Raw genomic sequence first — 27,788 nt, forward strand, 5'->3', positions numbered from 1 at the left:
TTCTAATTTTATACCAGCCTTTCCATGAACCCTGCTGCTCACTCATTGTCGGACTTCACATACCCTTCCTTGTAAGGTGGCAGATAATTATGTCATGTAATGTTGCCAAAGGATGTGGATCATCAACTCAAAATATACCACTCTACGAATCCCAGAAGTCTTTTCTGTGACTCAGACTACCAGATAGCTTCCTTGTACAGTGCTCCTTCAAATTATAAGGCTATCTTGATAACCCTGACATTTCAGGAACCATTTAATCTTCCCCTTTGCTTTTGTGATAAGAGTAAGAATACAGTCTGTCCAACTCCAATGTTGGAAGCCCTACAGATGATGATAGAGGTGTACTATATGTATGAGTGTATGTGGGGGTCCAACACTAGCAGGTGGGTTCTGCCCGCGCCAGGGGGGAAGTTGTCAGTAGCGAGGTGAGATTAAGATCTGAAATACTACAGATTGGAACCTGACCAGGACCCAGTGATATTCTACTCTCAGTCCACTGTATACATCAGCACTTCATGCAGTAAGCGCTTAAAATGAATAGTGGACTATATCATTGTACAGTGTAGTGTGTTGAGGTCTGCGGAGTTACATTTACACAGTGGTAAGCTGTCCCCAGAGCTTTAGTAAAATGTATATCAGTGGTCTGGACATTTTTATTTGCTGTGATACCACATAACAAACCATAGCATTACTACAGCACATGGCGTTGTGGAATATGTAACCTAACCAGATGCGTATAACCAGATGACAATGTTGTTCTATTTACACAGTCTATAACTTTGGTCTCAGCTTTGTCAGTCTGAACCCATGGAGACAGTTTTCCTTCTTGTACAGAGTTTCACAGAGTTTTGTTTTACCACCCTGCTCTGGACCCTCAGTCACCCGGGACCCCACCTGACCTTTGGTCACAAGGTTGTCTTGGTCCTGGGATGGTAGGAGACTTCAGGAAGTGACTGCTTTCCACTGCATTTACAGAGAGTTGTGACATTGAAAAGACAGAGTGACCTCCTCTTGAACCTATAAACTCTCAGTGATATGCGTCTCACAGAGGGAGACTGAATAATAATATGCTGTAGCTAATCAGTCTAACCCAGAGGTGACCAGGGTTTGAAATGTACAGAATCTCCGCACAGAGTCATGGGGGTTCCATTCGAGCTGTGTTCTCATTAGAAGTGACTTATCGTAACTTTGTTTTAGTTTTGATAGCTTTGTTTGGATTGTTCCCTCCCCCCAACCCCAGCTGGCAGTGGTACTTACTGACAGTGGCAGCTGAAGTCATGAATACAACATGGTGCAAAGCAGACTCCCAGAGAGAGCTCACTCAATCATCTGATAAACGAAGTACAAAGCTGTGTGAAGTTCTGATGTTGAACACAGCTCTCTCTACTGTGTACCCCATATAGGGTTGTCAAGACGACCACAACATAATATTTCGCTTTTGGAAATGGGGTGAAATCTACTCAGCATATTATCACCATTATTATTCTCAGAGGAGTATAACGCTGCTTTTTCTCCCCTTCACTCCGAGTTACTGTACAGCAGCAGGATTGGATTTTAGGTCTTCAAAATAAAGTCTCTCCACAATCAATGTACCTCTTCCAATATTTAGCTGCATTGGGAGTCTTCAGTCGCATGCATGGCTGAATCTAATTCCATTTCAAAGGCATTTTTTGAATAGCTACAAATTCAAGTGGGGAGGATTTGGACAGCTGCCAGCACCTGTCTGTCATGCCTACTCCCGCTCTCCCTCTTCAGTGCTCGACATCGCCGGTCTACTAACCACCGTCCAGGGACCATCATTACGTGCACATGGACTTGGGACGAACTGAAAGCAGTTATATCCTACCAACGGGACATTAAAAACTGCAATATCTCATGTTTCACTGAGTCGTGGCTGAACGACGACATTAAGAACATACAGCTGGCGGGTTATAAACTCCATCGGTAGGACAGAACAGCAGCCTCTGTTAAGACATGGGGCAGGGGCCTATGCAAATATGTAAACAACAGCTGGTGCACAACATCTAAGGAATTCTCAAGGTTTTGCTCGCCTGAGGTAGAGTATCTCATGATAAGCTGTAGACCACACTATCTACCAAGAGAGTTTTCATCTGTATTTTTCGTAGCTGTTTACATACCACCACAGACTGAAGCTGGCACTAAGACAACAATCAACAAGCTGTATTCCGCCATAAGCAAAAAGAAAATGCTCACCCAGAGGCGGTGCTCCTATTACCCGGGGACATTAATGCAGGGAAACTTAAATCCGTTTTACCAAATTTCTATCAGCATGTTAAATGTGCAACCAGAGGGAAAAAACTCTGGATCACCTTTACTCCACACACAGAGACGCATACAAAGCTCTCCCTCGTCCTCCATTTGGCAAATCTGACCATAATTCTATCCTTCTGATTCCTGCTTACAAGAAAAAATTAAATCAGGAAGCACCAGTGACTCAGTCTATAAAAAAGTGGTCAGATGAAGCAGATGTTAAACTACAGGACTGCTTTGCTAGCACAGACTGGAAAATGTTCCGGGAGTACACCACATCAGTCACTGGCTTTATCAACAAGTGCATCAAGGATGTTGTCCCCACAGTGTCTGTACGTACATACCCCAACAAGAAGCCATGGATTACAGACAATATTCGCACTGAGCTAAAGGGTAGAGCTGCCGCTTTCAAGGAGCGGGACTCTAACCCGGAATCTTATAAGAAATCCTGCTATGCCCTATGACGAACCATCAAACAGGCAAAGCATCAATGCAGGACTAAGATCGAATTGTACTACACCGGCTCTGACGCTTGTTGGATGTGGCAGGGCTTGCAAACTATTACAGACTACAAAAGGGAAGCACAGCCGAGAGCTGCCCAGTGACACAAGCCTACCAGACGAGCTAAATAACTTCTATGCTCGTGTCACGTTCCTGACCTATTTATGTTAGTTTGTTATGTGTGTTAGTTGGTCAGGACGTGAGGTTGGGTGGGCATTCTATGTTTTCTGTTTCTGTGTTGGTTTTGGGTTGCCTGGTATGGCTCTTAATTAGAGGCAGGTGTTTTGCGTTCCTCTAATTAAGAGTCATATTTAGGTAGGCGTTGTCACAGTGTTCGTTGTGGGTGATTGTCTTCCGTGTCTGTTTCTGTACACCACGCGGGACTGTTTACGGTTTGTTCGGTTTTGTGTAGCCTATGTTCCTATTCGTGCGTTTTCTTGTTTTATGTAAGTACGACGTCTAGGGCTGTCTACACCGTTTGTTGTTTTTTTGTTAGTTTATCAAGTTCGTGTTTTCGTTAAATAAATATGTCTTTTCACTACGCTGCGCCTTGGTTCCCTCAATACTCCTCCTCTTCCGAAGATGAAGAGGAGGAGGACTGCCGTTACAGCTCGTGTAACGCTTTGGGCGTAGTGGGTGCGAAGTCAGGCGCAGGAAGCAGAGAGCACAGGGTAGTGCTATTTATTGCACACAAGCGAACATAAGCCACCCCACGAAACACAGGGCGCACACAAAACAAATGCCCCAAACAGGGGGACTCAAACAGTCCGGAGAAAAACCCACGCACAAAACACGTCAACCTCGAACGTGCTCAGAGCAACACAAAACAATCCGGCACAAAGAGCAGGCGGGCCTACTGGCTAATATAGCCCGACTAATCAGCCTACACACAAAACAGGTGAAACCAATAAACAGAAAGGGGAAAAGGGATCAGTGGCAGATAGTAGGCCGGTGACGACGACCGCCGAGCACCACCCGAACAGGAAGGGGAGCCACCTCCGGTAGGAGTCGTGACAGTACCCCCCCCCCCCCCCCCCCGACGCGCGGCTTCCGCAGCGCGCCGACACCGGCCTCGAGGGCAACCCGGAGGGCGAGGTGCAGGGCGATCCGGATGGAGGCGATGGAAATCCCTCAACAGTGACGGGTCCAAGATGTCCCCCACTGGTACCCAGCACCTCTCCTCCGGGCCCCTCCCAGTCCACGAGGTACTGCAGGCCCCTCGATGTCCAGAGGGGGCGGAGGGACCTCACCGTCCTGCAGGGGACCAGCTACCACCGGCCTGAGGAGAGACACATGAAACTAGGGGTTAATGCGATAATAGGAAGGGAGTTGTAATCTATAACACACCTCGTTTATCCTCCCCGGGACTTTGAAGGGCCCCACACACTGCGGCCCCAGCTTCCGGCAGGGCAAGTGGAGGGGTAGGTTTCGGGTCGAGAGCCAGACCCTGTCCCCCGGTACGAACACGGGGGCCTCACTGCGGTGGCGGTCAGCACCCCTCTTCTGCCGTCCACTGGCTTGCTTGAGGGATTCCTGGACGGCTCTCCAGGTCTCCTTGGAGCGCTGCACCCACTCCTCCATCACAGGAGCCTCAGTCTGACTCTGATGCCATGGTGCCAGGACCGGCTGGTAGCCCAACACACACTGAAATGGTGATAGGTTCGTAGAAGAGTGACGGAGTGAGTTCTGGGCCAACTCCGCCCAGGGGACGTACCTAGACCACTCCCCTGGTCGGTCCTGGCAATACGACCGCAGAAACCTACCCACCTCCTGGTTCACTCTCTCCACCTGCCCATTACCCTCGGGGTGATAACCGGAGGTCAAGCTGACCGAGACCCCCAGACGCTCCATAAACGCCCTCCATACCCGGGACGTGAACTGGGAACCTCGATCAGAGACGATGTCCTCCGGCACCCCGTAGTGCCAGAAGACATGGGTAAATAGCGCCTCCGCAGTCTGTAGGGCTGTAGGGAGACCGGGCAACAGGAGGACACGGCAGGACTTAGAAAACCGATCCACAACAACCAGATCTGTAGTGTTCCCCTGAGACGGGGGGAGATCGGTCAGGAAATCCACTGATAGGTGAGACCATGGCCGTTGTGGAATGGGGAGGGGCTGTAACTTCCCTCTAGGAAGGTGCCTAGGAGCCTTACTCTGGGCGCACACCGAACAGGAAGAGACATAGAACCTAACGTCCTTTGCCAAGGTGGGCCACCAGTACTTCCCCCTGAGACCCCGCACTGTCCTCGTCACACCAGGATGACCCGAAGAGGGTAGTGTGTGAGCCCACCGAATCAATTGATCATGAACACCAAGCGGCACGTACTTGCGACCTGTCGGACACTGAGGAGGCGCAGATTCCACCCGTAACGCCCGCTCGATGTCCGAGTCCACCTCCCATACCACCGGTCCCACCAGCCTAGAGGCTGGAAGGATGGGAGTAGGATCGATGGGCCGATCCTCCGTGTCATAGAGACGGGACAGTGCGTCGGCCTTCGTGTTCAGGGAGCCTGGTCTATAAGAAATGGTGAACCTGAATCGGGTGAAGATGAAGGGGAGCCACCTTTGGTAGGAGTCGTGACAGCTCGCTTCGAAGCAAGTAACACAGAAACATGCAGGAGAGCATCAGCTGTTCCGGACGACTGTGTGATTAAGACCTTCAAACAGGTCAACATTCACAAGGCCGCAGGGCCAGACGGATTACCAGGATGTGTACACCGAGCATGCGCTGACCAACTGGCAAGTGTCTTCACTGACATTTTCAACCTCTCCCTGTCTGAGTCTGTAATACCAATACCATGTTTCAAGCAGACCACCATAATTCCTGTTCCCAAGAACACTAAGGTAACCTGCCTAAATGACTACCAACTAGTAGCACTCACGTCTGTAGCCATGAAATGCTTTGTAAATCTGGTCATGCTCACATCAACACCATTATCCCAGAAACCCTAGACCCACTCCAATTTGCATACCGCCCCAACAGATCCACAGATGATGCAATCTCTATTGCACTCCACACTGCCCTTTCACATCTGGACAAAAGGAACACTTATGTGAGAATGCTATTCATTGACTACAGCTCAGCGTTAAACACCATAGTGCCCTCAAAGCTCATCACTAAGCTCAGCACCCTGGGACTAAACACATCCCTCTGCAACTGGAACCTGGACTTCCCGACGGGCCGCCAGCAGGTGGTAATGGTAGGTAACAACATATCCGCCACGCTGATCCTCAACACGGGGGCCCCTCAAGGGTTGCGTGCTCTGTTCCCTCCTGTACTCCCTGTTCACTCATGACTGCACGGCCAGGCATGACTCCAACATCATCATTAAGTTTACTGATGACACAACAGTGGTAGGTCTGATCAACGACAACGACGAGACAGTCTATAGGGAGGAGGTCAGAGATCTGACCGTGTGATGCAAGGACATCAACCTCTCCCTCAACGTGATCAAGACAAAGGAGATGATTGTGGACTACAGGAAAAGGAGGACCGCCCCCATTCTCATCAACAGGGCTGTAGTGGAGCAGGTTGAGAGTTTCAAGTTCCTTGGCGTCCACATCACCAACAAACTAATATGGTCCAAGTACACCAAGACAATCGTGAAGAGGGCATGACAAAACCTATTCCCCCTCAGGAGACTAAAAAGATTTGGCATGGGTCCTCAGATCCTCAAAAGGTTTTACAGCTGCACCATTGAGTGCATCCTTATGGGTTGCATCACTCACTGGGATGGCAACTGCTTGGCCTTCGACCGCAAGGCACTACAGAGGGTAGTGCGTACGGCCCAGTACATCACCGAGGCCAAGCTTCCTGCCATCCAGGACCTCTATACCAGGCGGTGTCAGTGGAAGGCCCTAAATATTGTCAAAGACTCCAGCCACCCTAGTCATAGACTGTTCTCTCTGCTACCGCACGGCAAGCGGTACCGGAGAGTCAAGTCTAGGTCCAAGAGGCTCCTAAATAGCTTATACCCACAAGCCATAAGACTCCTGAACAGCTAATCAAATGGCTACCCAGACTATTTGCATTGCCCCCTGCAAAAAACTCAGCTTCTGCCCATGCTTCCTAACTCAAGTGCGTACGTTACACTGTTAGTACCTAGTTTTACATGGACTAAGTAGGTTGGTCTGGGTGACCATCCACAAGTAGCCATGATTGCACCACACACTTCATTAAATATTCCACTGTAACTATACAGCAGAGGAGGCTGGTGGGAGGAGCTGTAGGAGGACAGGCTCATTGTAATGGCTGGAATGGAATAAATGGGGGTTTCCATATGTTTGATACAATGAGCGTGTCCTCCTACAGCTCCTCCCAACCAGCCTCCTCTGCTATACAGGAACAAAATTAGCCAAAGCATAGATTTCAAATGAGTTGTCTGACAATAGGACTGCCTTGAACCAAACCGCCAACTGCCTTGGCCCACACCGCCAGTCTGTTTCCCAGATTAGCTGCACTGTCCACATGGAGGAATGTGAGTGCGAGAGAAGCCCGGAAGTGCTATCATTATCCACCATTTGTTTCTATAAATAGCAGGGGTCTTTGAATATTAGAGGATGTAGCATAAATCTTGAAAAATGTGTGCAGAGAATCATAGGAGCGTATTAGTGAGTTGGCAACTGTGTGATCATATGAGCACTGCAGCCAAGTCTGACAAGCAGCAGTGAAGATTTATTTACAATTGGTGGCTGGTGTGTGTGAGACCTACAGCTGTGGACTAAAAGTATTGTCATCTGTTTAGAATGGTGATGGCTTATAAAGTGATAGTCTTTTGGAGTTTTCCCTTCTGGGTCCCACTGCACAAGTGGAGGGATGGGGTCCACTATAAATACTTGCGGAAAACTTCACCAGCAGACAGCTGTGCATGCCGCCTAGCCCAAGGTCCAGCTCACAAATAGGGGTCTGCCCTTACTTACCTCCCTCTTATCATGGGCAGAGAATTCACATACAAATGTAGGATCTTAATTTGAGCCAGTTTGCTACAGCAGGAAAATAATCCTGCAATTATTATGTGGATTATAATTCATGGACATTTTTGTAGGGGTTAAGGGGAAATCAAGTCTGAAATTTCAAAGTGAAAATGACAAAAATGCCTTTTTAAACCTCAAATATACCACAAGTTTAAAATATAAGTTTTCATAAAACAGGATGATCAAATTAAGATCCTACATCTGTAGGTCGCATCCCAAATGGCACCCTACTACCAATGGGCCCTGGTCAAAAGTAGTGCACTATGTAGGGAATAGGGTGCCATTTGGGACGGACAATGGTACGCTGTACCATCAGCGTAATTGTAAGTTGGGGACACCAGCCTGGCATGATCACATTCCTATAAGTGGAATACAAGTTGTGAACAACAGCAAATAATAGTTTTATTTTCTGTTTTAACTTCACTGTTATTGAAGGATGGGCATGAGACAGAGGAGAACATGTACATTGTAGTGGGTGACTTCATATGGTTTGAAGCAACTTCTGAATAACATCATAAATATTGCCACCCTTTCCCCAGAGCCTGTTCAAGATATTCGATACAGAACCTTTAGGTAAACACCCCAATGCAATATTCTACCTGCTGTCACCCACAGCTTGTCTTAGCTTTATTTTCTTTCCACATTTCTTCATTTTGGTTCAAATCAAACTGACGCTCCATGGCTGTACATGCGAGAGCGCTTGGCATCTCCCCTGAAACAACGACTATTAACGCCCAGCTCTAAAGTAGCTGCTACTATTTTGCTGACAAGATTCTCTCAGTCTGAGTCACACACTTCTTTCATCCGAGACTGTGCGAACTTGGCGCACTTTGGCCCCATTCAGATGAAATGGCCTCATCGTGTTCTTTCCCTGAGCACACTCACCACAGATTATGGATGTCCTGTGTCTGTGTTTGCTATCTGGGCTATTGTGTTGATGATGTGTCATCATCATCATCATCATCATCCCGGGCATTGTCCCAAAGCAAGACTCCCGATATGAGAGTTGATTATTTTGATTCAAACATAACTTTTCATCTATTTATCTTCCATATTCAATCAAAATTGCCCATCTGTTATGAGTATATTGCGTGATCCGCCTCTGATACACAGAGATAATGATGCTTCTGAAGCTGACCCATTCCTTAGACTCTAATTACAGAGACACAACAAACACATTGGTCGGATCAATGTCCAAACAAGGCCAGCCAGGCCAGGCCTACTGTAGCCTAGCTCCCTGGTGTGAGATGATGGAAAGCCTGTCTCTGGCTCTCTAGATTGTAGGACAATGGAAACAATGGATCTGACTTGGCTGGCACAGTTGGGGGCCGAGAGCGCTTGGCCAGGAAATGTCCTCATTTCTCTTTTATTATAAGTACAGAGTGCAGAGTGTCCAAGCAGCAGTAAAGGCAGTAACTAACCCACTACATATACTGTAGTTACAATTACAGTAACCTTGTCCCCAGGCTAATTGAGCATAGCGGGAAGGTGTCTGGTGAAAGAGATTAGAGTTACACATGAATACTGTAAAGTCATGGCAGTCCTGTATTGGTGTGGGTTTATATAGCCTACCATTCAAGGGCACCTGTTTTTGATGCATTAACATCACACTGAATATATTAGTTTATCCAGGTTAGAAGAACACAGTTGCTATTATAGCTACTTGCCTCATAATATTAATTTGGTTCCAGATGTTGTTAAAAGTCCCCATGAGAACGTTCTTCTAGACCATTCTCACTCACTGGGTTGGGTCCCACACCTAATCACAATCAAGAACAGCAATTTAAGAAACAGAAAAGGGGAGCAGTATGAAATGCTATGCACTCTGGGTGTACAGCAGGAATGACACGGAGCATTAGTCGGAGGTGAGAGAGAGTATGTGAGATCACAGAGGAAATACTGTGAATATGCTGCATTTCTGCTATTGATTAAAAGTCTTGAGGTCATACTTAAACGTGGCTGAGATTACATGAAGTACATTTGTTCTCTTGTACAAGCTTTTTTACTGGCCCCCATTCACATCGTCTGTGCAGTAGTGGAGCTGGTCAAGAGCTTCAAGTTCCTTGGTGTTCATATCACTAAGGATCTATCATGGTCCACACACACCAACACAGTCATGAAGAGGGCACGACAACGCCTCTTCCCCCTCGGGAGGCTAAAAATATTTGCCATGGGCCCTCAGAACCTCAAAGTTCTACAGATACACCACTGAGAGCTTCTTGACTGGCTGCATCACTGCTTGGTATGGAAATTGCTTGGCATCGGATCACACGGTGGTACAGAGGGTAGTGCGTAAGGCCCAGTACATCACTGGGGCTGAGCTCCCTGCCATCCAGGACCTCTATACCAGTCAGAGGAAGGCCCAAAAATGTTTATTCCAGGCGGGGTCAGAGGAAGGCCTCCAGCCACCCAAGTCATAGACTGTTCTCTCTGCTACCGCACGGTCTCGCTCTCGCTCGCTCTCCGTCTCGCTCCGTCTCTCTCGCTCTCTCCCTCTCCGTCCCGCTCCCTCTCCGTCCCGCTTCGTCTCTCTCTCGCTCCCTCTCCGTCTCTCTCTCGCTCCCTCTCCGTGTCTCTCCCGCTCCCTCTCCGTGTCTCTCCCGCTCCCTCTCAGTGTCTCTCCCGCTCCCTCTCAGTGTCTCTCCCGCTCCCTCTCAGTGTCTCTCCCGCTCCCTCTCAGTGTCTCTCCCGCTCCCTCTCCGTGTCTCTCCCTCTCCGTGTCTCTCCCTCTCCGTGTCTCTCCCGCTCCCTCTCCGTGTCTCTCCCGCTCCCTCTCCGTGTCTCTCCCGCTCCCTCCCTCTCCGTCTCTCGCTCGCTCCCTCTCCGTCTCTCGCTCGCTCCGTCTCGCTCTAGCTCCCTCTCCGTCTCGCTCTAGCTCCCTCTCCGTCTCGCTCTAGCTCCCTCTCCGTCTCGCTCTAGCTCCCTCTCCGTCTCGCTCTAGCTCCCTCTCCGTCTCGCTCTAGCTCCCTCTCCGTCTCGCTCTAGCTCCCTCTCCGTCTCGCTCTCGCTCCCTCTCCGTGTTTCTCCCGCTCCCTCTCCGTGTCTCTCTCGCTCCCTCTCCGTCTCTCGCTCGCTCCCTCTCCGTCTCTCGCTCGGTCCCTCTCCGTCTCTCGCTCGGTCCCTCTCCGTCTCTCGCTCGGTCCCTCTCCGTCTCTCGCTCGGTCCCTCTCTGTCTCCTTCTCTCTCTCGGTCCCTCTCCGTCTCTCGCTCGCTCCCTCTACGTCTCTCGCTCGGTCCCTCTCCGTCTCTCTCTCGGTCCCTCTCTGTCTCCTTCTCTCTCTCGGTCCCTTTCTGTCTCCTTCTCTCTCTCGGTCCCTCTCTGTCTCACTCTCCAGTTAATGTCACCTCTCTCAGCTCCTATGAGCCCTCTCTCTTTCCATTTACTGTAACCAGCATCCTCACCTACTGAGCACCAACCGACACCGGACGCCCATAGATGATGAAAAGTAGTTGAAATTTGGTCAGTCCACCCTGGTCTTGATGTTAACATTCACAGACGGACCGGTCTGGGACCAAAACTAAACCTATCATAGACTTAAGTTTCACATGTTTGGATAGCAAAGTACAGTACAGTGAGTAGAGTACAGTACAGTTCTGCACAGCACAGTGATAGAGAACAGTACAGTAATGAAAAGTAGAGTATAGTACAGTGTACTAAACTCTACTGAACTATAATCTACTGTACTGAACTCTACTGTACTGAACTCTACTGCACTGAACTATAATCTACTGTACTGAACTATACTGTACTGTTCTGAACTATACTGTACTGTACTCTACTTTACTGTACTCTACTCTGTTCTGCTCTGATGTCAAAACTTGTGAAACTTAAGGAGAATGACACTAATATGCATAATTATGCATTTCATGTGTAGTACAGATCAGGGCCCCATTATGTAATTCCGTTACCGTAATTCCATTACCGGGTGTAAATCCACTTCACTTACTGTAATTCAATAACCATAAGAGATGTTTTCAAACTCAAGGTGTCAATGTCATAGCTGACACCCCATTCTTTCTGCAGACAACTTTGAATCTTGAATCTGAGCAGATATTTAAGTCTTTGGAAAACATGGTCGCATAAAACCCTGAGGGAGATTTTACCATAATTCCGTCACCAAAGTTTGCTCTGCACAGTTCTTCCACTAAATTAGTTTTTGTAATATTTTCTGTGGAAATTGTTGAAAGTAGTCCTTGTGCATAGAGTTATATGCTTTGTTAAAATTTGATATCAATGGTTTTTGTTTGTCTCTGTTTTTTTTACTTTAAAATGTATGCCAAAGTGCAATTCCGTTACCGTGGAATTGCCAATATTCTATTTGGGCTGTGGATTCAGAGTCCCTGTCGTCCGTCTTCCCCCTGCAGGTGAGAATGCGGTCCAGGAGCAGCACAGCCATGGAGGGCCCAGATGACAGACAGATAAACCCGGTTACCCAGCCCACCAAAGCTTTCACCAAAGAGGAGGAGGAGAACACACTAGAGAAACAGAAAGAGGGGAAGATCCAGATGGTGGAGCCTGGAAAGGTGAAAAGGCCCCAGAGAACCCCAGAAAGCAGCAGAGGACAACAGAATGCAGCATGGGTGATGGACCTCTCTAAGGAGGACTTTCTCCGTCTGCTGGGGGTCATGGAGGGAGAGGTGCAGGTGAGAGGTTCGCCACGGACACTGTGCTGCTGTGTGCTAGCTACTGTAACTTCTAACATTACTGCATCCCAAATGGTGCCCTACTCCCTTGATAGTGCTCTGGTAAAAAAAAAGGTAGTGCACTATATTGGGAATAGGGTGCCATTTGGAAGGCACTCAGAGTTTCTTCACACTGTACTGCTGTGTGCTAACTGCTAACATTGTGGTCAGTGGTTTTGGTTATATTTGGCAGGTGGTAACATCTCAGTGTCAGGCTTGACATGTTAGTGTAACCAGGAGTCATCCTACTGATTCACTGCTGGGGAGTCAACCTCAGTGTCAGCGGCCATGAACTCTGGTCCCTTCCAACCCTGCCCCACTCTGCAGATCCCGATGAGCAAGAAGCAGAGGCCTGTGTTAAGCCTGCTGCTAATTATTTTCTTAACAGAGTTCCATTTCTAAACAAACCTCCAGGGAGAGAGGGCTGCTGCTGTCAGTTCTATCCTCAACCCTCACTCCATCCAGCTGATTTGTTTAGGTGTGTTGATGACTTTCCAAAGTTGCAACTTGGGGTAAACAACATGCCTCCTACTACACCGTATGTTGAAATCCAACCCTGAACATGTTGAAATCCAACCCTGAACATGTTGAAATCCAACCCTGAACATGTTGAAATCCAACCCTGAACATGTTGAAATCCAACCCTGAACATGTTGAAATCCAACCCTGAACATGTTGAAATCTAACCCTGAACATGTTGAAATCCAACCCTGAACATGTTGAAATCCAACCCTGAACATGTTGAAATCCAACCCTGAACATGTTGAAATCCAACCCTGAACATGTTGAAATCCAACCCTGAACATGTTGAAATCCAACCCTGAACATGTTGAAATCCAACCCTGAACATGTTGAAATCCAACCCTGAACATGTTGAAATCTAACCCTGAACATGTTGAAATCCAACCCTGAACATGTTGAAATCCAACCCTGAACATGTTGAAATCCAACCCTGAACATGTTGAAATCCAACCCTGAACATGTTGAAATCCAACCCTGAACATGTTGAAATCCAACCCTGAACATGTTGAAATCCAACCCTGAACATGTTGAAATCCAACCCTGAACATGTTGAAATCCAACCCTGAACATGTTGAAATCCAACCCTGAACATGTTGAAATCCAACATGCTCTGAATGTCTAATCAACGCTGAAGAATGGTTCACACTATCTAAATGACTTGCTAATGATAGTACAGTGGTGTGACGATAACTCAACTCTCTATTAACAGTTTAAGGAGTGAGAGAAAGAAGGGTATTGCTGTATAACAGTGTTCCGACTGGCACCCTATATAGTCCACTACTTTTGCGCTATGGTCTAAAGTTGTGTACTTCAATGGGAATAGGGTTCCATTTGAGAAACAGCCTGTGTTATGAAAATTGCATTTGAATGAAAGGAGACACTCAGGGGTCTGACTAGAACAACGCCACCCTGTGGGGAGAGTTGATCACAGTGCTGGAAAAAACACCATCAAATCTACTGTTTATTTTCAATAGTTGCCCCACCCTGTGGTCATGTCAATATGGTGATCATACTTCAAAATAATTGTATATGGTTTCTCCTGGATATTCTCCAACCATTCTGACAGCTCATAAACCACTTAAAAAAACAAAAACCTCATTCTCTAATCACAATAACAAAGCCACATCTGTCAGTTTGAAGTGGTTTTATTGTCATCTAGAATAAAGAAGATCAAAGTAAAAAGAAGGTTATTGTCTTTGTCTCTCTGTTTAAATGGTTCTTAGGTGACCTAACGTGTCCCCCTGCTCCTCGTGTCTGTAGGCCAGAGAGGATATCATCCACATGCTGAAGTCAGAGCGTACCCAACCCGAAGCCCTGGGGGCCCATTATGGCTCAGCTGCCCCAATCAAACCCCTCCAGGCCCTGCAGAGAGACAGCCTACTGACCAACAACACTACAACGCTAGGGGACGACGTCTACCAGATGCCCATGCAAGAGGCAAGGCAGTTCCACAATAGAAATGTATATCAAAATGAATATAGATTAAATATAGCTAGCCATTAGCTGTGTTAATAAACAAGTCAATGTTTAATGAATATATTGGATAGATACCAGTGTATGAATGAGTCGGACAAATGGCTCCCTATTCCCTAATTAGTGCACTACTTTTGACCATATGGGCCCTGGTCAAAAGTAGTGCACTAATTTGGTATTAAGGTGCCATTTGGGATGAAACCATGGTGGTTGTCATTGAAGACCCTCTAATATGTTGATCAGTTGGACCGGCTGGAGGACAAGCATTGCGAGACTTATAGGCGTATGCTGGAGCAGCTGCTGCTGGCTGAGAAGTGTCACCGCCGCACGGTTAACGAGCTGGACAATGAGAAACGCAAACACACCGACTTCATGAACAAGAGTGATGACTTCACCAACCTACTGGAACAGGAGAGGGAGAGGTGAGGGGAAGTGTGTGTGAGTGAGATTTGCCTGTTCCCATCTCATTCCATGCGAGTACGTACATCATGTTTACTACAGAATTGGTTGTGTGTCACGGGGATGTTGAGAAACAGGACATGATGAGGGATGAAAGAGAAATCAATCTCAGCCATGGTGGGAGAGGGTTGGCGTCACTATCACACCGTCACACATCACAGCCCTCTGCTCTGATGCCATGCTACAGCTCCTCTCTGTCTCTCACACACATACATTTGTTTTCCTATCCTTGTGGGGACCAAACATTTGATTCCCATTCCAAATTCTATTTTCCCTAACCCTAAACCTAACTTAACTTTAATCCCAAACCTAACCCTTAACACCTAATTTTAACCCTAAACTATAAGCCTGAAATAGTTTTTATTCCTTGTGTTACTATCCTTGCTAGGACTTGATTTACTATCCTTGCTAGGACTTCTGGTCCCCACATAGATAGTAAAACCAACACACACACACACACACACAGTCCCCATCAAGCAGGTCTGCCAAAGCAATACCAGACAAAGAGTGAGGGACAAAGCTGTACATGAGACAGAGGCAGCTTCGAAGAGCCCTGACGTAGCGTGTAAAGACACCCGAGCAAGTGAACCCCTCAAAGGGCTGGAAAGAGGCCCTAAGGGGTCCTGCAAGGCCCTGTTGATGAGGGCGAAGTCATGGCTCAATAGAGTGATGAATAGACTCAACCAATAAAAAAGACACACCAGGACCAGGCAGTGCCACGCTCTCCAACCCTGTTCCTGGAGAGCTACCCTCCTGTAGGTTTTTACTCCAACCCTGTTCCTGGAGAGCTACCCTCCTGTAGGTTTTCACTCCAACCCCAGTTGTAACTAATCCGATTCTCCAGGAACAGGGTTGGAGAGCCCTGACGTAACCATATAGAAGAGGTACTGACATAGTAAAATATATGTTGCTATAGCTATGATTCACAGTATTTTGGCAATATTACTAAGATTACTTTTCTAATGGCATTGCTGTTATATTAATAACACACCCATTTACATGTATTATTAACAAGCGGTCATTTCCCATCAAATACACTTATCCTACTGTGAGACCAACTATGTTTTTGGCTATGGTTTTAAAGTAACTGTCCAGTGAAAATCTCACTTTTAAAAGTTCATATTCTGTTAACTCATACCCAAATAATGTTGTTGACCCATCCTATACTCGTATTTGTGGCCAAAGTATAAATTGAAAAAATATATATATATATAAAAAAAGAAGAACTTGTATCTGAAACAAACTGTTTAAAAAATACTTGCTATTTCCTCATGGAGGATGATGTCTCCTAAACTGGCCAATCAGCGGTCTACTCGCATCAATATTTTTTATGACTGGTATACGCCAACACCATTCTGTTGTTGGGGTACGCCCACACCATTCCAACACAGAAAAGCTGATTTTTAACATACTTAATTACCATTTTCTGGAAGGAAAACTATTTCACCCATATGGTAATTATAGGTCATATTTCATAGAAATCTGGGAACACTAGACAGTTACTTTAAAACAAGAAGATGTAGAAGAGATTTAAAAAATCCAATACCAGCATGATGCTCCAAAGTGGAATTTATGAGGCTCATAACAGAGGTGGAATCCAGATGTCAATCTAATCTGGCCCCCAGTAAAGTGCCTCAGTGGTACCCTGTTCCGTATGTAGTGCACTACTTTTGATCAGGGCCTATAGGGCTCCGGTTAATGGTAGTGCACTATGTAAGGAATAGGGTGCCATTTGGGATGTAGACTTAAAGACCTGCAAGTCAGAACAGAACCACTGACATCATCACCTATGTACAAAGAGGAAAGGGGGATACCTAGTCAGTTGCACAACTGAATGCATTAAACTGAAATCAGTAATCTGAGTAATGTGATAAGACCCAGAGCAGGGATCTGTCTATCTGATAATGCATGGCCATGAATGGCCCCTCACCATCAGAACACTACAGTTCTACTCCAGGTGTAAAACACTCCCCAATGGAAAGAACTCATGCCTCACTGAACCGTTTACCCACAACATGAAAATATGGTAGTGTTTTGACAGTGGGTTGCATGCTTATTGACTAGTGGGCTTATGTAAGGAACTGATGGTTGGCCGTTCCTATTTGAGGAACAAATTGTGTTGTATATGTCTTCTATGAGAAAAAAGCTGCCCTGCGTTTCCAAATAAACGCTGTGTACGCAAATAATTTCAGTCAATTATAATTTTCTATAATGAATGACCTTGTACTTAATTAATTGCCTCATGTTCATATGTTTTTCACATGTTGTTCGTTACATTTCCGTACATGCAAATACATACATGCTCCTTCAGTAGTGCACTGGCTGACTTACCATTAGGCAGAAGAGGTAATTGCCTCAGGCCTCATGAGCTGTGCATAATTTTTATATATTTTTTAAAACATTTTATTTTCTAATTTCTCCACTTGATTGGAGTTAATTAATTTCTTAATTTAATTTTAACTTAATTTCTCCACCCTCGTGCTCCGCTCAAGGCATAAAAAAAAAAATCCACATCAAAATGTATCTGTGGTGGAAGGTGGCCGAACTACAGTGATGTTTGTCAGACCAGGAGACATCCTGAAAATCAGTCTTCTCACGAAAGCATCTGAAGCATCCAAACGGTTTGGGGCATACCCCTCTCTGGAAAGATGAGAATCTTATGAGCACGATCTGCTCTACAACTCCCACAAGTGCCACGAGACTCGTCTGAAAGTAACCCCGGTAGAGGGACGAAAAATATATGAGAGTGACTAGGGCATTTCCACGTTAAAGGTATACATCTTTTTTGAGGGCTTCTTATATCTCTCAGATATAGGACAGACACTTCCAAACATCCTTCCTTTTGATTACATTTTCACTATCCATTTTGGCATGTATGAATCGGTTATTAAAAGGCTTTTCTATGGGCTAATAGCAGTGTTTGATCAAATAATATATACCTGTAGTTTTTATTCCTGCATGGTTACTAAAAATTGAAAATCAAATAGCTAAATAATCATTGGTATGACCATCTTAAAACAATTCCATGTGTTAGCTTAGTAGAAACCCAGCCTCGGGCCCTTACACTCTAGGTGGATACAATAGGCATTTCTTTAGTAAAAAGACAGGTGCTGCTGATAATACTGCAATCGTCGTCGAGGCAGAGGACATGTACGTGTAGCCCATGTATCTGATGCTGTCTGGCCAAAAAGATTATGGCATGTCATACTCTTTTTGTCCTGACAGCATCAGATACATGGGCTACATATAGTAAGACAAAGGGGGCGATGTTTTGCTTGCTTGGATGCTGTCTTCGGTGAGAACATGCAACAATTGCAAAGGAGTTACAGTTCATATGAGGAAGTCAGTCAATTGAAATAAATACATTAGGCCCTAATCGATGGATTTCACATGACTGGGAATACAGATATGCATTGGTTGGTCCCAGATACCTTAACAAAATGAGATGATGTCTCATTCAAATTAACGTAGATAAAATGCAGTTGGGCAATTGTGCCCATACCATAACCCCACCGCCACCATGGTGTACTCTGTTCACAACGTTGATTCAGTGTAGTTTCAGTCACTTGCTAATTAAAGGAAAGTTGACGGGTGCACAGTGCACCGTTCGGATGCTGGAATTATTTTGGATGAATGTCACAAGGACATTTCTTAAGTAACTTGTTTGACAATCAGATGAAAATATCATGACTGTTTGTGTTCATGGCAGACTTAAAGGTAATACATTTTTTACAGTTAAATGACATGTCTTTACTATAAATCCTGAGGGGGTCCTCAGACTGGCCTCTGCGTGGGGCCTCTGCCTGGGGCCTCCAAATCACCAAGTCCACCACTGCAGTGGTGAGACGTTTCTATCTCTGTTTGTGAAAAATAGACAAGAGGATGTTACCAACTCTGCCAGACAGTAAATGCCAGACACCGACGCTTCCCGGCATACACTCTTGTGTTTTTCACACATACAGCCCAGCATCCAGAATGGCACCGTATTCGCTACATAGTGCACTACTTTTGACCAGAGCCTTATGGGCAGACTTCCAGTCACTGCGCTAGTTAGCATTGGCCCACGAAACTACATCGAACTTCCTTCATACTGGACATAAAAGTGTTGTCCACAAGTTGATTTGACTTAGTTAAAGAGCCTCAAAATCCCAAAGTATTCCTTTAAGCAGGCTGAGAACAACAAGCTGACCAACAACCATACATTTAGTTAAAGCCTTTAGCTAGGTTTATATGAATGGAGTCTTAGAGGGAGTGTTAAAAATATGACATGTTTAAATAATACATTTGAGGGGTTTTATATTCCTATTTGGTTTGAGTGGGTCACATTCAGCAACATGGGAAATGACAGACTAGTGACCTCTGCACGATTCAAATGCATGAAATTATTATACTCCATCTCCAAACATGTTGTCACCTCAACATCATTACTCATTTGGTGAGCAGATGTCCATCTCTGGTTTTCTCTCAGTCTCGAATTTTTTAAGATTTTGTAAAGCAGCATGTGCTTTGTCTGTGAGAGTCTGTATACTGCAAACTAGATACTTACATGCTCTTGTCTTGTGCTCTCTGACGCACAGATTTGCAATTGCCCCGTCAACCCCCACCTCTCACGGTTGACCCTTCCCCTCCGCGCCTCCCCCGTCAACCCCCACCCCGATGACCCTTCCCCTCCGCGCCTCCCACTCAACCCCCTCCCCCGCTCTCTCAGCACTGTGTGATAACACATTCCTCCCAGCTGCAGTCATCTCAGAGATTCACTCACTCTAGGTGATGTCATAGACTGGACAACCCTGAGCACCTGTGAAAGGATGCAAGTCAGCGCACACACAGAGACAGAGAGAGAGAACTCTACTCCACTCTGGTGGAACCTCTCCCTCTACCACCTCTCATGTTCTATCAGTAGTTATTCTTACAAGAAGATAGATATGTTTTCCCAAAATGAAAATATATTGATATGGCCGTCTCTGTTTTCCAAATGTGTTACTTTAAACTGAAACAAAATCAGACAAGATGATACTCTCCCAGAGGAAAACAATTCTCCCTGAGTAGAGTAGTTTTTTTCAAATGTGACTTCTTCCTTTCTGTTCAAAGTTTTTTTTTAATAGTAATCGTGATCGTTATAGTAATTGGTGTGTCATTAGCTTCGTCTCTCCTGTGGGCTTGGCTTTGGCCACAGACATGTGATATGGGAGGTTTGGACCTTGTCTGCTAGACGTCACTGATAGGCCTCTGTCAACAGAATGCCTATGGATAGCCCTGACCACCAGGAAACACACTGGTCATCTGATAAAGTATTCATAATGCCATGAAACACTACCATTACCACTGAGAATGGGGGAATCCAGGGAGTATCTTGTAGCACAACAATATTAGTAATAAGTAGCGGACTATAAAGGGAATAGGGTTCCATTTGGAATGCAAACGTGGTCTCCTCAGTAAGATTTTCTGCATACCTTGAAGTAGCCTTGTTGTATAATTCCTCTCTCCTGAAATGCAGTGGTAGCTAATGGTAAATATTTGTGGTGAGTCATGCAACAGTTAATTCCTCTATTTCCCTTAATCTGGAGCCTTTTCTCCTCAACAGCTGCCAGGCAGATTGTGTTGAAGGCCACCCTGGACCTTGTGACGCAGGTTTTAAGATTCATATGACGAGTGACATCGTCTGTGTGGTATTTGCATGATTCCATTTTAACAAGACCACAAGTGTTGCTCCCCAACCAAGAACTGTAGTGTGGGTGAGAGATCCTGTATGTGCTTTAATGGGGAGAGCATTGCAGTGCTGCAAATATCTGCAACCTTCCTGCGACAGACTAGCGTTCTGTCCAGGGGGTGTATTTATTCATCAAGCTTCCTTACGGTACAGAAACAAGAGCTTGGCCCATATGGCAGGAGTCTTTCTGGTCTACTTTTATCCCACCTTGGGGTCTTGGCATATATTAATTACACTGTGTACTATGGATGTAGTAGCAGCATCCTACACAGACAGACATTTTGATGTTGTTCTACCACTTTGCTTCCCTTTGCATTTAAGGGACATAAGATAATGAACTAGAGGGTCTGGCACTAGTGTGACATTGTTCTCCTGAAACAAAACTTTCCCCTTGTTGCCTTGTTTCTATGGAAACACGGTTGGTCGCAAGAAGGACAAGAGACAATTGGGTCAGGCAAGACACCAGCTAGTGTATGGGAAGCGGAAAGACACTGCTAACTTAGTATCACTAAAACCTCTGGTCTAAAAGGCTGCTGCCTTTTAGACCAGAAGGCTGCTACCTTATTTCTCACAAATACAATTCCCCCTCTCTGTTGGAGGAGAGAGAACGAAAATAAAGAGGGGAACAGGAAAGATAGTGTGAAAAGCCTTCCCCCCTGGCTTGAACTCCTCCTCTGTGGCCAAACAAGGGCAGCACCATTCTGTTCCATGAATGGGAGGAGGGATGACATCACCACCCGCAAGTGGAGCAGGGCTAGTTTTACACAACATTCACCTTTCATTGTCCATTGATGACATGTTTGGAATGTGATGGCTAAGTCCCTGTGGAGTGGGGGCCCTCTCATGACCCTGTGAGAGAGAGCCGCTGCCTGCCTGCATACAGCTCAGCTCCTGCACTATCCAAAACACACTAGGCATGGACCTACCTGCTATGCATCCCTCCTGACTAGCAGTCGGTAAGTCTGATAGCTTAAGCTGTTTTAGAAAACCGCAAAATCTGGCTGCGACCAATGTTAGACCGGCTCCTGGTGGATTTGGGTAATGTGCCATGTTTATAATAAAAAGTAACAGGCTTCAGCAAAGGACAATGATGTGCAGGACTCACTCCTGATTATAATGTGTTTCTAGTGTGTCTACCATATGGATGGGGACCTGTTGCAGGCAGCAGACTCTCTCTATGGCACTTGGACAGAGAGACTCCCGCAGAGATTAGTTAAACATCTACTAACATTATTCCGTTAAGGTTCACTCGGTGTCCCTAGGTTGGCAGTGTGCCACATTAAGGACACTGGTTGTGTTTTTACAGTTTAGCTAGCAAATCTCTGATGTTGTGGTCCTTTGCTGTGTGTGAAGGGCAGGGTTACAGGTTATCCCTGTTGAGGAGAATCACATGAGGGCTCAGGCTTCTAATCTGCCCTCCTGTTGTTCCCTCTCCTATCATGCCTTTGCCATCTCTTCTGCTTGCATGCCTCCCATCCCAGCTCCCACCACTGCCCACGGGACTCTGGGCTGGGGGTAAGGAACTCATTTTGAGTCTGGTCATGCTCCACTACTCTGGGAACTACAGAGATGTGCAAGTGCACACTAACAGGGCAATCTATACAGTGTAGTTCACTTCAGTGTCTCACATGCTACCTATCACAAATACATGTTTGAAATGTTAGTCAACTTTGGAGATTTGTGAGAAATGTTGAGTTAGAATACTTTTTCATTCATTCTGTTAATGCTTTTTTATTTTTTACTATTTGTACTTTACAAACTCATAGGTTCAATAGTTGTAAGTGCTATGTAGCAGTAGGTAACTACAGTGTTCCTGTACACTGTTCCTGTGGGTGTAATTACAATGTAGTAGATTCACAGTGTCTTAATATAGAAGGGGATCAATCATTATTACATCAGGAGCAACATCGGAAAATCTCAAATAGAGAATTTCAATTTCAATCACACTTCATATCTCTCTCACTCCCTCTATCTCTGTCACTTTCTCTCTCCCTCTCCCAGATTAAAGGAGCTGCTGGAGCAGGAGAAGGTGTACCAGGCTCGTAAAGACAAGGATCAGAGCAGGAGGCTAGAGAAGGTCTGCGAGGAGCTGGTCAAACTCAAGTCCTTTGTCCTGATGCTGGTGGACGAGCGGCAGCTCCACATCGAGCAGATCGACCAACAGAGCCAGAAGGTCCAGGACCTCAGCAGCGAGCTCCAGGAGAGAGAACAGCGACTGGTCGCTGTCAGCGGCAACGCCAAGGAGGACAGCCAGAAGGTCCTCAAACTCGAGGTGGAGCTAGAGTGCAAAGCCGCCAAGTTCACCCAGGAGCGTGAGGAGATGACTGCCAAGCTGGCCAACCAGGAGTCCCAGAGCCGCCAGCTCCGCCTGAAGCTGGCAAGCCTGGCCCACAGGATCGAGGAGCTGGAGGAAAGCAACAAGGTACTGCAGAAGTCAGAGGAAGACCTCCTAGAGCTGAGGGACAAGATCAGCAAGGGGGGGTGTGGGAACTCCAGCCTCATGGCGGAGCTGGAGACACTGCGCAAGAGAGTCCTGGAGATGGAGGGCAAGGATGAGGAGATCACCAAGACAGAGAGCCAAGCCAGGGAGCTGAGGAAGAGGCTACAAGACGAGGAGACCACTGGCCGGGAGCTGAGGCTGGAGGTGGAGAAATTGCAAAAGAGAATGGGGGAGCTGGAGAAACTGGAGAGGGCTTTCAACACGAACAAATCAGAGTGTGCAACACTTCATGTTAACATAGTAAGAGAGAAAGGACTGGCAAATGACTTAGCTGGTGAGCTGGACACAGTGAAAAACCGTATGAAAGAACTGGAGAACTCTGAATCGAGACTTGAAAAGGCAGAGATGGGCCTAAAGGATGACCTGATGAAGTTGAAGTCATTTACAGTGATACTAGTGGATGAGAGGAAGAACATGACTGAGAGAATTAAACAGGAGGAGCTAAAGAGCGATGATTTAAATAAGATGTTCAAAACTGAGCAGGGTAAGGTTATGGAAGTCACAGAAAAGTTGATTGAGGAGAGCAAAAAATTCCTCAGACTGAAATCAAAAATGGAGGTAAAAGTGACATCTCTTACTAAAGAGAAAGATGACCTCAAAACAAAACTCGCAAGTGAAGAGGAAAAGTGCAGGGATCTTAGCTTCAAGGTCGGTGTGATGAAAAAACAAATGAAGGTGCTAGAGGAGGCAGAAAGAGAATCATTAAAAAGCAGAGCTAATAAGGACAAAAGATCCCTAGAAGAGCACAACAAAGTCAAGGAGCTAACGCAGGAAATCGAAAGACTCAAAAACCGCCTAAAACAGCTAGAGGTGGTGGAAGGTGACCTGATGAAGACAGAGGACGAGTACGAATTACTGGAGAAGAAGTTCCGAACGGAGCACGACAAGGCCAATGTTCTCGCTCAGCTGCTGGATGAGATGAAGAGTCAGACTGCCATGAACAAGGCCATAGAGAAGGGAGAGGCAGTGAGCCAGGAGGCTGAGTTAAGGATGCGCTGCAAAATAGAAGAGGCCAGAACCAGAGACCTGCAGGCAGATGTCCAGGCCCTCAAAGAGAAGATCCACGAGCTGATGAACAAGGAGGATCAGCTCTCCCAGCTGCAGGTGGACTACTCCCTCCTCCAGCAGAGGTTCCTGGAGGAGGACGACAAGAAGAAAAGCCTGAGCCAGGAAGTGGTCAACCTCACCAAAGAGCTGGAGGTCACCAAGCGCTACAGCCGCGCCCTGCGTCCCAGTATGAATGGGAGGAGGATAGTAGACGTCCCAGTCACCTCCACCGCAGTGCAGACAGACGTAGTGGTCAATGAGCCTGTTGAGGAGGACACACCTGCAGTGTTCATTAGGAAATCTGTCCTGGAGGAGAACCATATTATGAGCAACCTGAGGCAGAGGGGTCTAAAGAAACCTGCAACCGTGCTGGAGCGCTACCCCCCTGCAGCCACTGATCTGGGCCTGAGAAAATCTTGGATACCTTGGATGAAAAAGAATGATGCAGTGACAATCACTCAGACCACCCCAGAGAAGACCCTATCCCCTCAGGTTAATGGGGACTCTTCCCCTCGTCCACCCGAGCTGACCATGTCCCAAAGGCCAGGCCAGCCACTGCACATCCGAGTGACCCCCGATCACGAGAAAAGCACTGCCTCCTTGGAGATCACTGGCCCTCGTGCTGAGGACTTCTTCTCCAGCACCACCACCATCCCCACCCTGGGCCTCCAGAGGCCTCGCATCACCATTGTTCCCAAGCCCACCACCGTGTCCTCAAAGAGCAAACCAGGTGAGGACATGATGGGGGGGCCTGAGCGGTGCAAGTCTCCAGTCACCATCACCACCATCTCCAGGGCCAAGTCCCCAGACAGGAGTAAGGGCTCCTCCTACTCAGACTCGAACAGACCTCTCTCCCCCGTCTCCATCATCACAGTGAACACCACTCCAGTGGCCTTTGCCTCCGCATCCCCTGAGCCCCATGACATGAGCACCATGGGCCGGGCTGTGTTCAAGGTGACCCCAGAGAAGCAGACAGTGCCCACGTCTGTCCGAAACTACAACTCCAATGCCAGTATCATCACCACCACAGAGGACAACAAGATCCACATCCATCTGGGAGCACAGTTCAAGAGGCCATCACACCGCAGCAGTAGCATCCCCACGGTGACAGTAAGACCCCTTAGTGTGAGCACAGAGAGCAAGGAGGCACCCACAGGTACGGTGCTGCGCTCCCCATGTCACCCCAACAACACCACCATGCCTGGGAAGACTACGCCAAGCAAATTGACCAGCAGCATCACCATCACCCCCATCACCTCTGCCCTCTCCAGGCCAACTCAGTCTGTGGTGAGTATTCAAAATCTAGTATATTTACATAAGCCCTCCCCTATCTCTCTCTCTCTCTCTGTCCCTTTATATGATGATTTGAACAAGGACTGTCTCACTAACAGAGGCTTTGTATTGCACAATTTAGAAATTGATTGGATGTAGTCATTTACAGATGGTAGGCTAAGTACATTCTATTCCATTATTAGTAACAAAGTATTTATGTTCAATTATGTGACTTTCTTTTCAGATAAAACAATCTAAATGATATCCAATCTTCTATATTTCAGTTGCTTCTTAAATGTTTCAAAATGATATCAGGTGGGGTCTGCTCCCTAGATAGCACTGTTTCCAGGTATACCAAAATAAATACACTTCTTATATTACGTATTACTGTACCAATACTAACACTGGAATGAATTGAGATGCATATCCCTTGTTTTGACACACCAGTTTCTACTGGCACAAACTGACATGTTCCTTCCTTTTAACCCAAAATAGACCAGTGATGACCAATTTGGATGTTTGACTACTAAAGTGGGCTGACCTGCACATCAGCAATAAGACCAGCTTACTGTAGTGTGTAATATCTTATCCCAAGTTCTGTTAATGGGATGCTAGCTTTGAAATGCACTTTCCTAATGCTGTGAAGTGTGAGGTGAACTATGGTAACTATGGTAACATTGTGGCATTTCATACAGCTAGATTTAAAAGAAGCTCTTTATGGATGGAAGCTTTTTGAAAGATAAGAAATGCAACAATTATATTGCAATTCTAATCAAAACCAATATCCAAGATGGCCAACTCTTGTCATTCCTCTTGAATCAGTGTAAATGTATTTCTTTCATTTACATGTAATTCTGCAACACTGTTTTAACAATGATAAAACAGTGGTCTCACAGCAACAAGTATATAGCTTGCCAGCTTGAATTTGCTTCCACCAAATGTACACAAAGTTGTTGCTGCTATTGTGCTTGAAAAAACCTTTTCTGTCTGTACTTTTGTCTTACTTTGTGTGATTTCCTTTCAGCCCGGGGTGGATGTGCAGTCATCTCGGGCCACGGCCACACGAATCCCTATGCCAAAAGGTATGAAAACAGGCAAGGCAGTTGTGACAGGCGTTTCCACTGTGACACGGTTAGAGTCGCGAGCCGAGAGCCAGTCTATGAAAATTGAACTGAAGAGGTCAACAGTCTGCAGCTCTACCTCCTCAGGGGGAGGGAAGTGCTGAGGGCCACATGCTGCCCCCACTATCTATCTATGGACTCAGAGTCCCCCATGATTCTGACCAGTCTGTTGTCAGCCAAAAACAGACAGGATACTGTAGCCGGCGTTGGACTTCATCTGCTCACAGATACACAGAGAACAGCTCTATCAGAAACACACACGTCCCTTTTCTCCATTTCAAACATTGGGGCAAAGCACATTGAAATGAGATTGTATTGTAGTTATGTATGTTTTCCAAAAATATTTGTATATCCATGTCGATTTCGATCAGGCTGTGTGGCACGTTGACCAGAATGCATTTCCATGCATGTTTTAATCTGCCCAGAATGCAATGCTTTTTGTTTTGATTGACACAATGTTATTAGTCCCTCATCAGGCGTGTTGTCACACTGAGAGTTGTTGATATTTTTTGGTTTCATAATTCATGTTGTTAAAGGTCTAATGTAGACATTTTTTCTCTCAATATCAAATACTTTCTGGGTAAAAATTAAGTACCTTAGAGTGATTGTTTTCAATTAAAATGGTCAAAAAGAAACAAAAATAGCATCTTAGCATAGGACAATTTCTCAAGCAAGAATTTATGGGCATGGTCTGAGTGGGGAGGGGAAAACTGAAAATTAGCTGTCTTTTCAAACAGCTCTTACACCAAAAGGGCATTATCATCATATTCACAGTATTATTGCAACCTCATAGTGTGGAAATATATATATATATATATATATATATATATATATATATATATATATATATATATATATATATATATATAAAAAACACAGGATAATCACATTTTTGACTGCACTGGGCCTTTAATATTTTAGTTTATTTCACCATTTCTTATGGAGGTTTTGGAAAACGGTACAGTAGCTCTTATGAATTTCGTGTGTAAAATACCTTTTGATCAGTCATCAACAACACTTAATTTGTGCCACATTTAAAAAATATATTTTTCTTTGGAATGAAGTACGACTGTTTGTTTATATTATTCATGTGGAGATATTACAATGCAAAATCTTCTTGATGTTCACTAAATAAATAATTTTGTGAAAGCAGGAGAGTGAGAGTAACAAACAGGAAACCATCCATAGTGTTTTATCCATACTACTCTCATAGAGGACTCATCTTTACATCTGTACCATTACAGCGTCTGTGACA

General features: G+C 45.8%; 1 protein-coding gene across 2 annotated transcripts; it reads left to right on the top strand.

Annotated features, from left to right (window-relative positions):
- Positions 1-12,111: 12,111 nt before the first annotated feature.
- LOC129817601 (filamin-A-interacting protein 1-like) lies at positions 12,112-27,327 on the top strand. 2 transcript variants are annotated; one of them, XM_055873029.1, is made up of 5 exons: positions 12,112-12,390; positions 14,212-14,388; positions 14,668-14,846; positions 22,595-25,427; positions 26,437-27,327. In XM_055873029.1, exons 1-5 carry the CDS (start codon positions 12,118-12,120, stop codon positions 26,635-26,637), a joined length of 3,663 nt encoding a protein of 1,220 aa, XP_055729004.1. In that variant the 5' UTR covers positions 12,112-12,117; the 3' UTR covers positions 26,638-27,327. The 2 variants fall into 2 exon arrangements, with proteins under 2 accessions (XP_055729004.1, XP_055729003.1); XM_055873028.1 differs by lacking the exons at positions 12,112-12,390; positions 14,212-14,388; positions 26,437-27,327 and adding an exon at positions 25,697-26,426 and having other exon boundaries at positions 14,602-14,846.
- The last annotated feature ends 461 nt before the right edge of the window (positions 27,328-27,788 follow it).

The sequence above is a fragment of the Salvelinus fontinalis genome, chromosome 20 (assembly GCF_029448725.1).
Source record: "Salvelinus fontinalis isolate EN_2023a chromosome 20, ASM2944872v1, whole genome shotgun sequence".
NCBI classification, from domain to species: Eukaryota; Metazoa; Chordata; class Actinopteri; order Salmoniformes; family Salmonidae; genus Salvelinus; species Salvelinus fontinalis.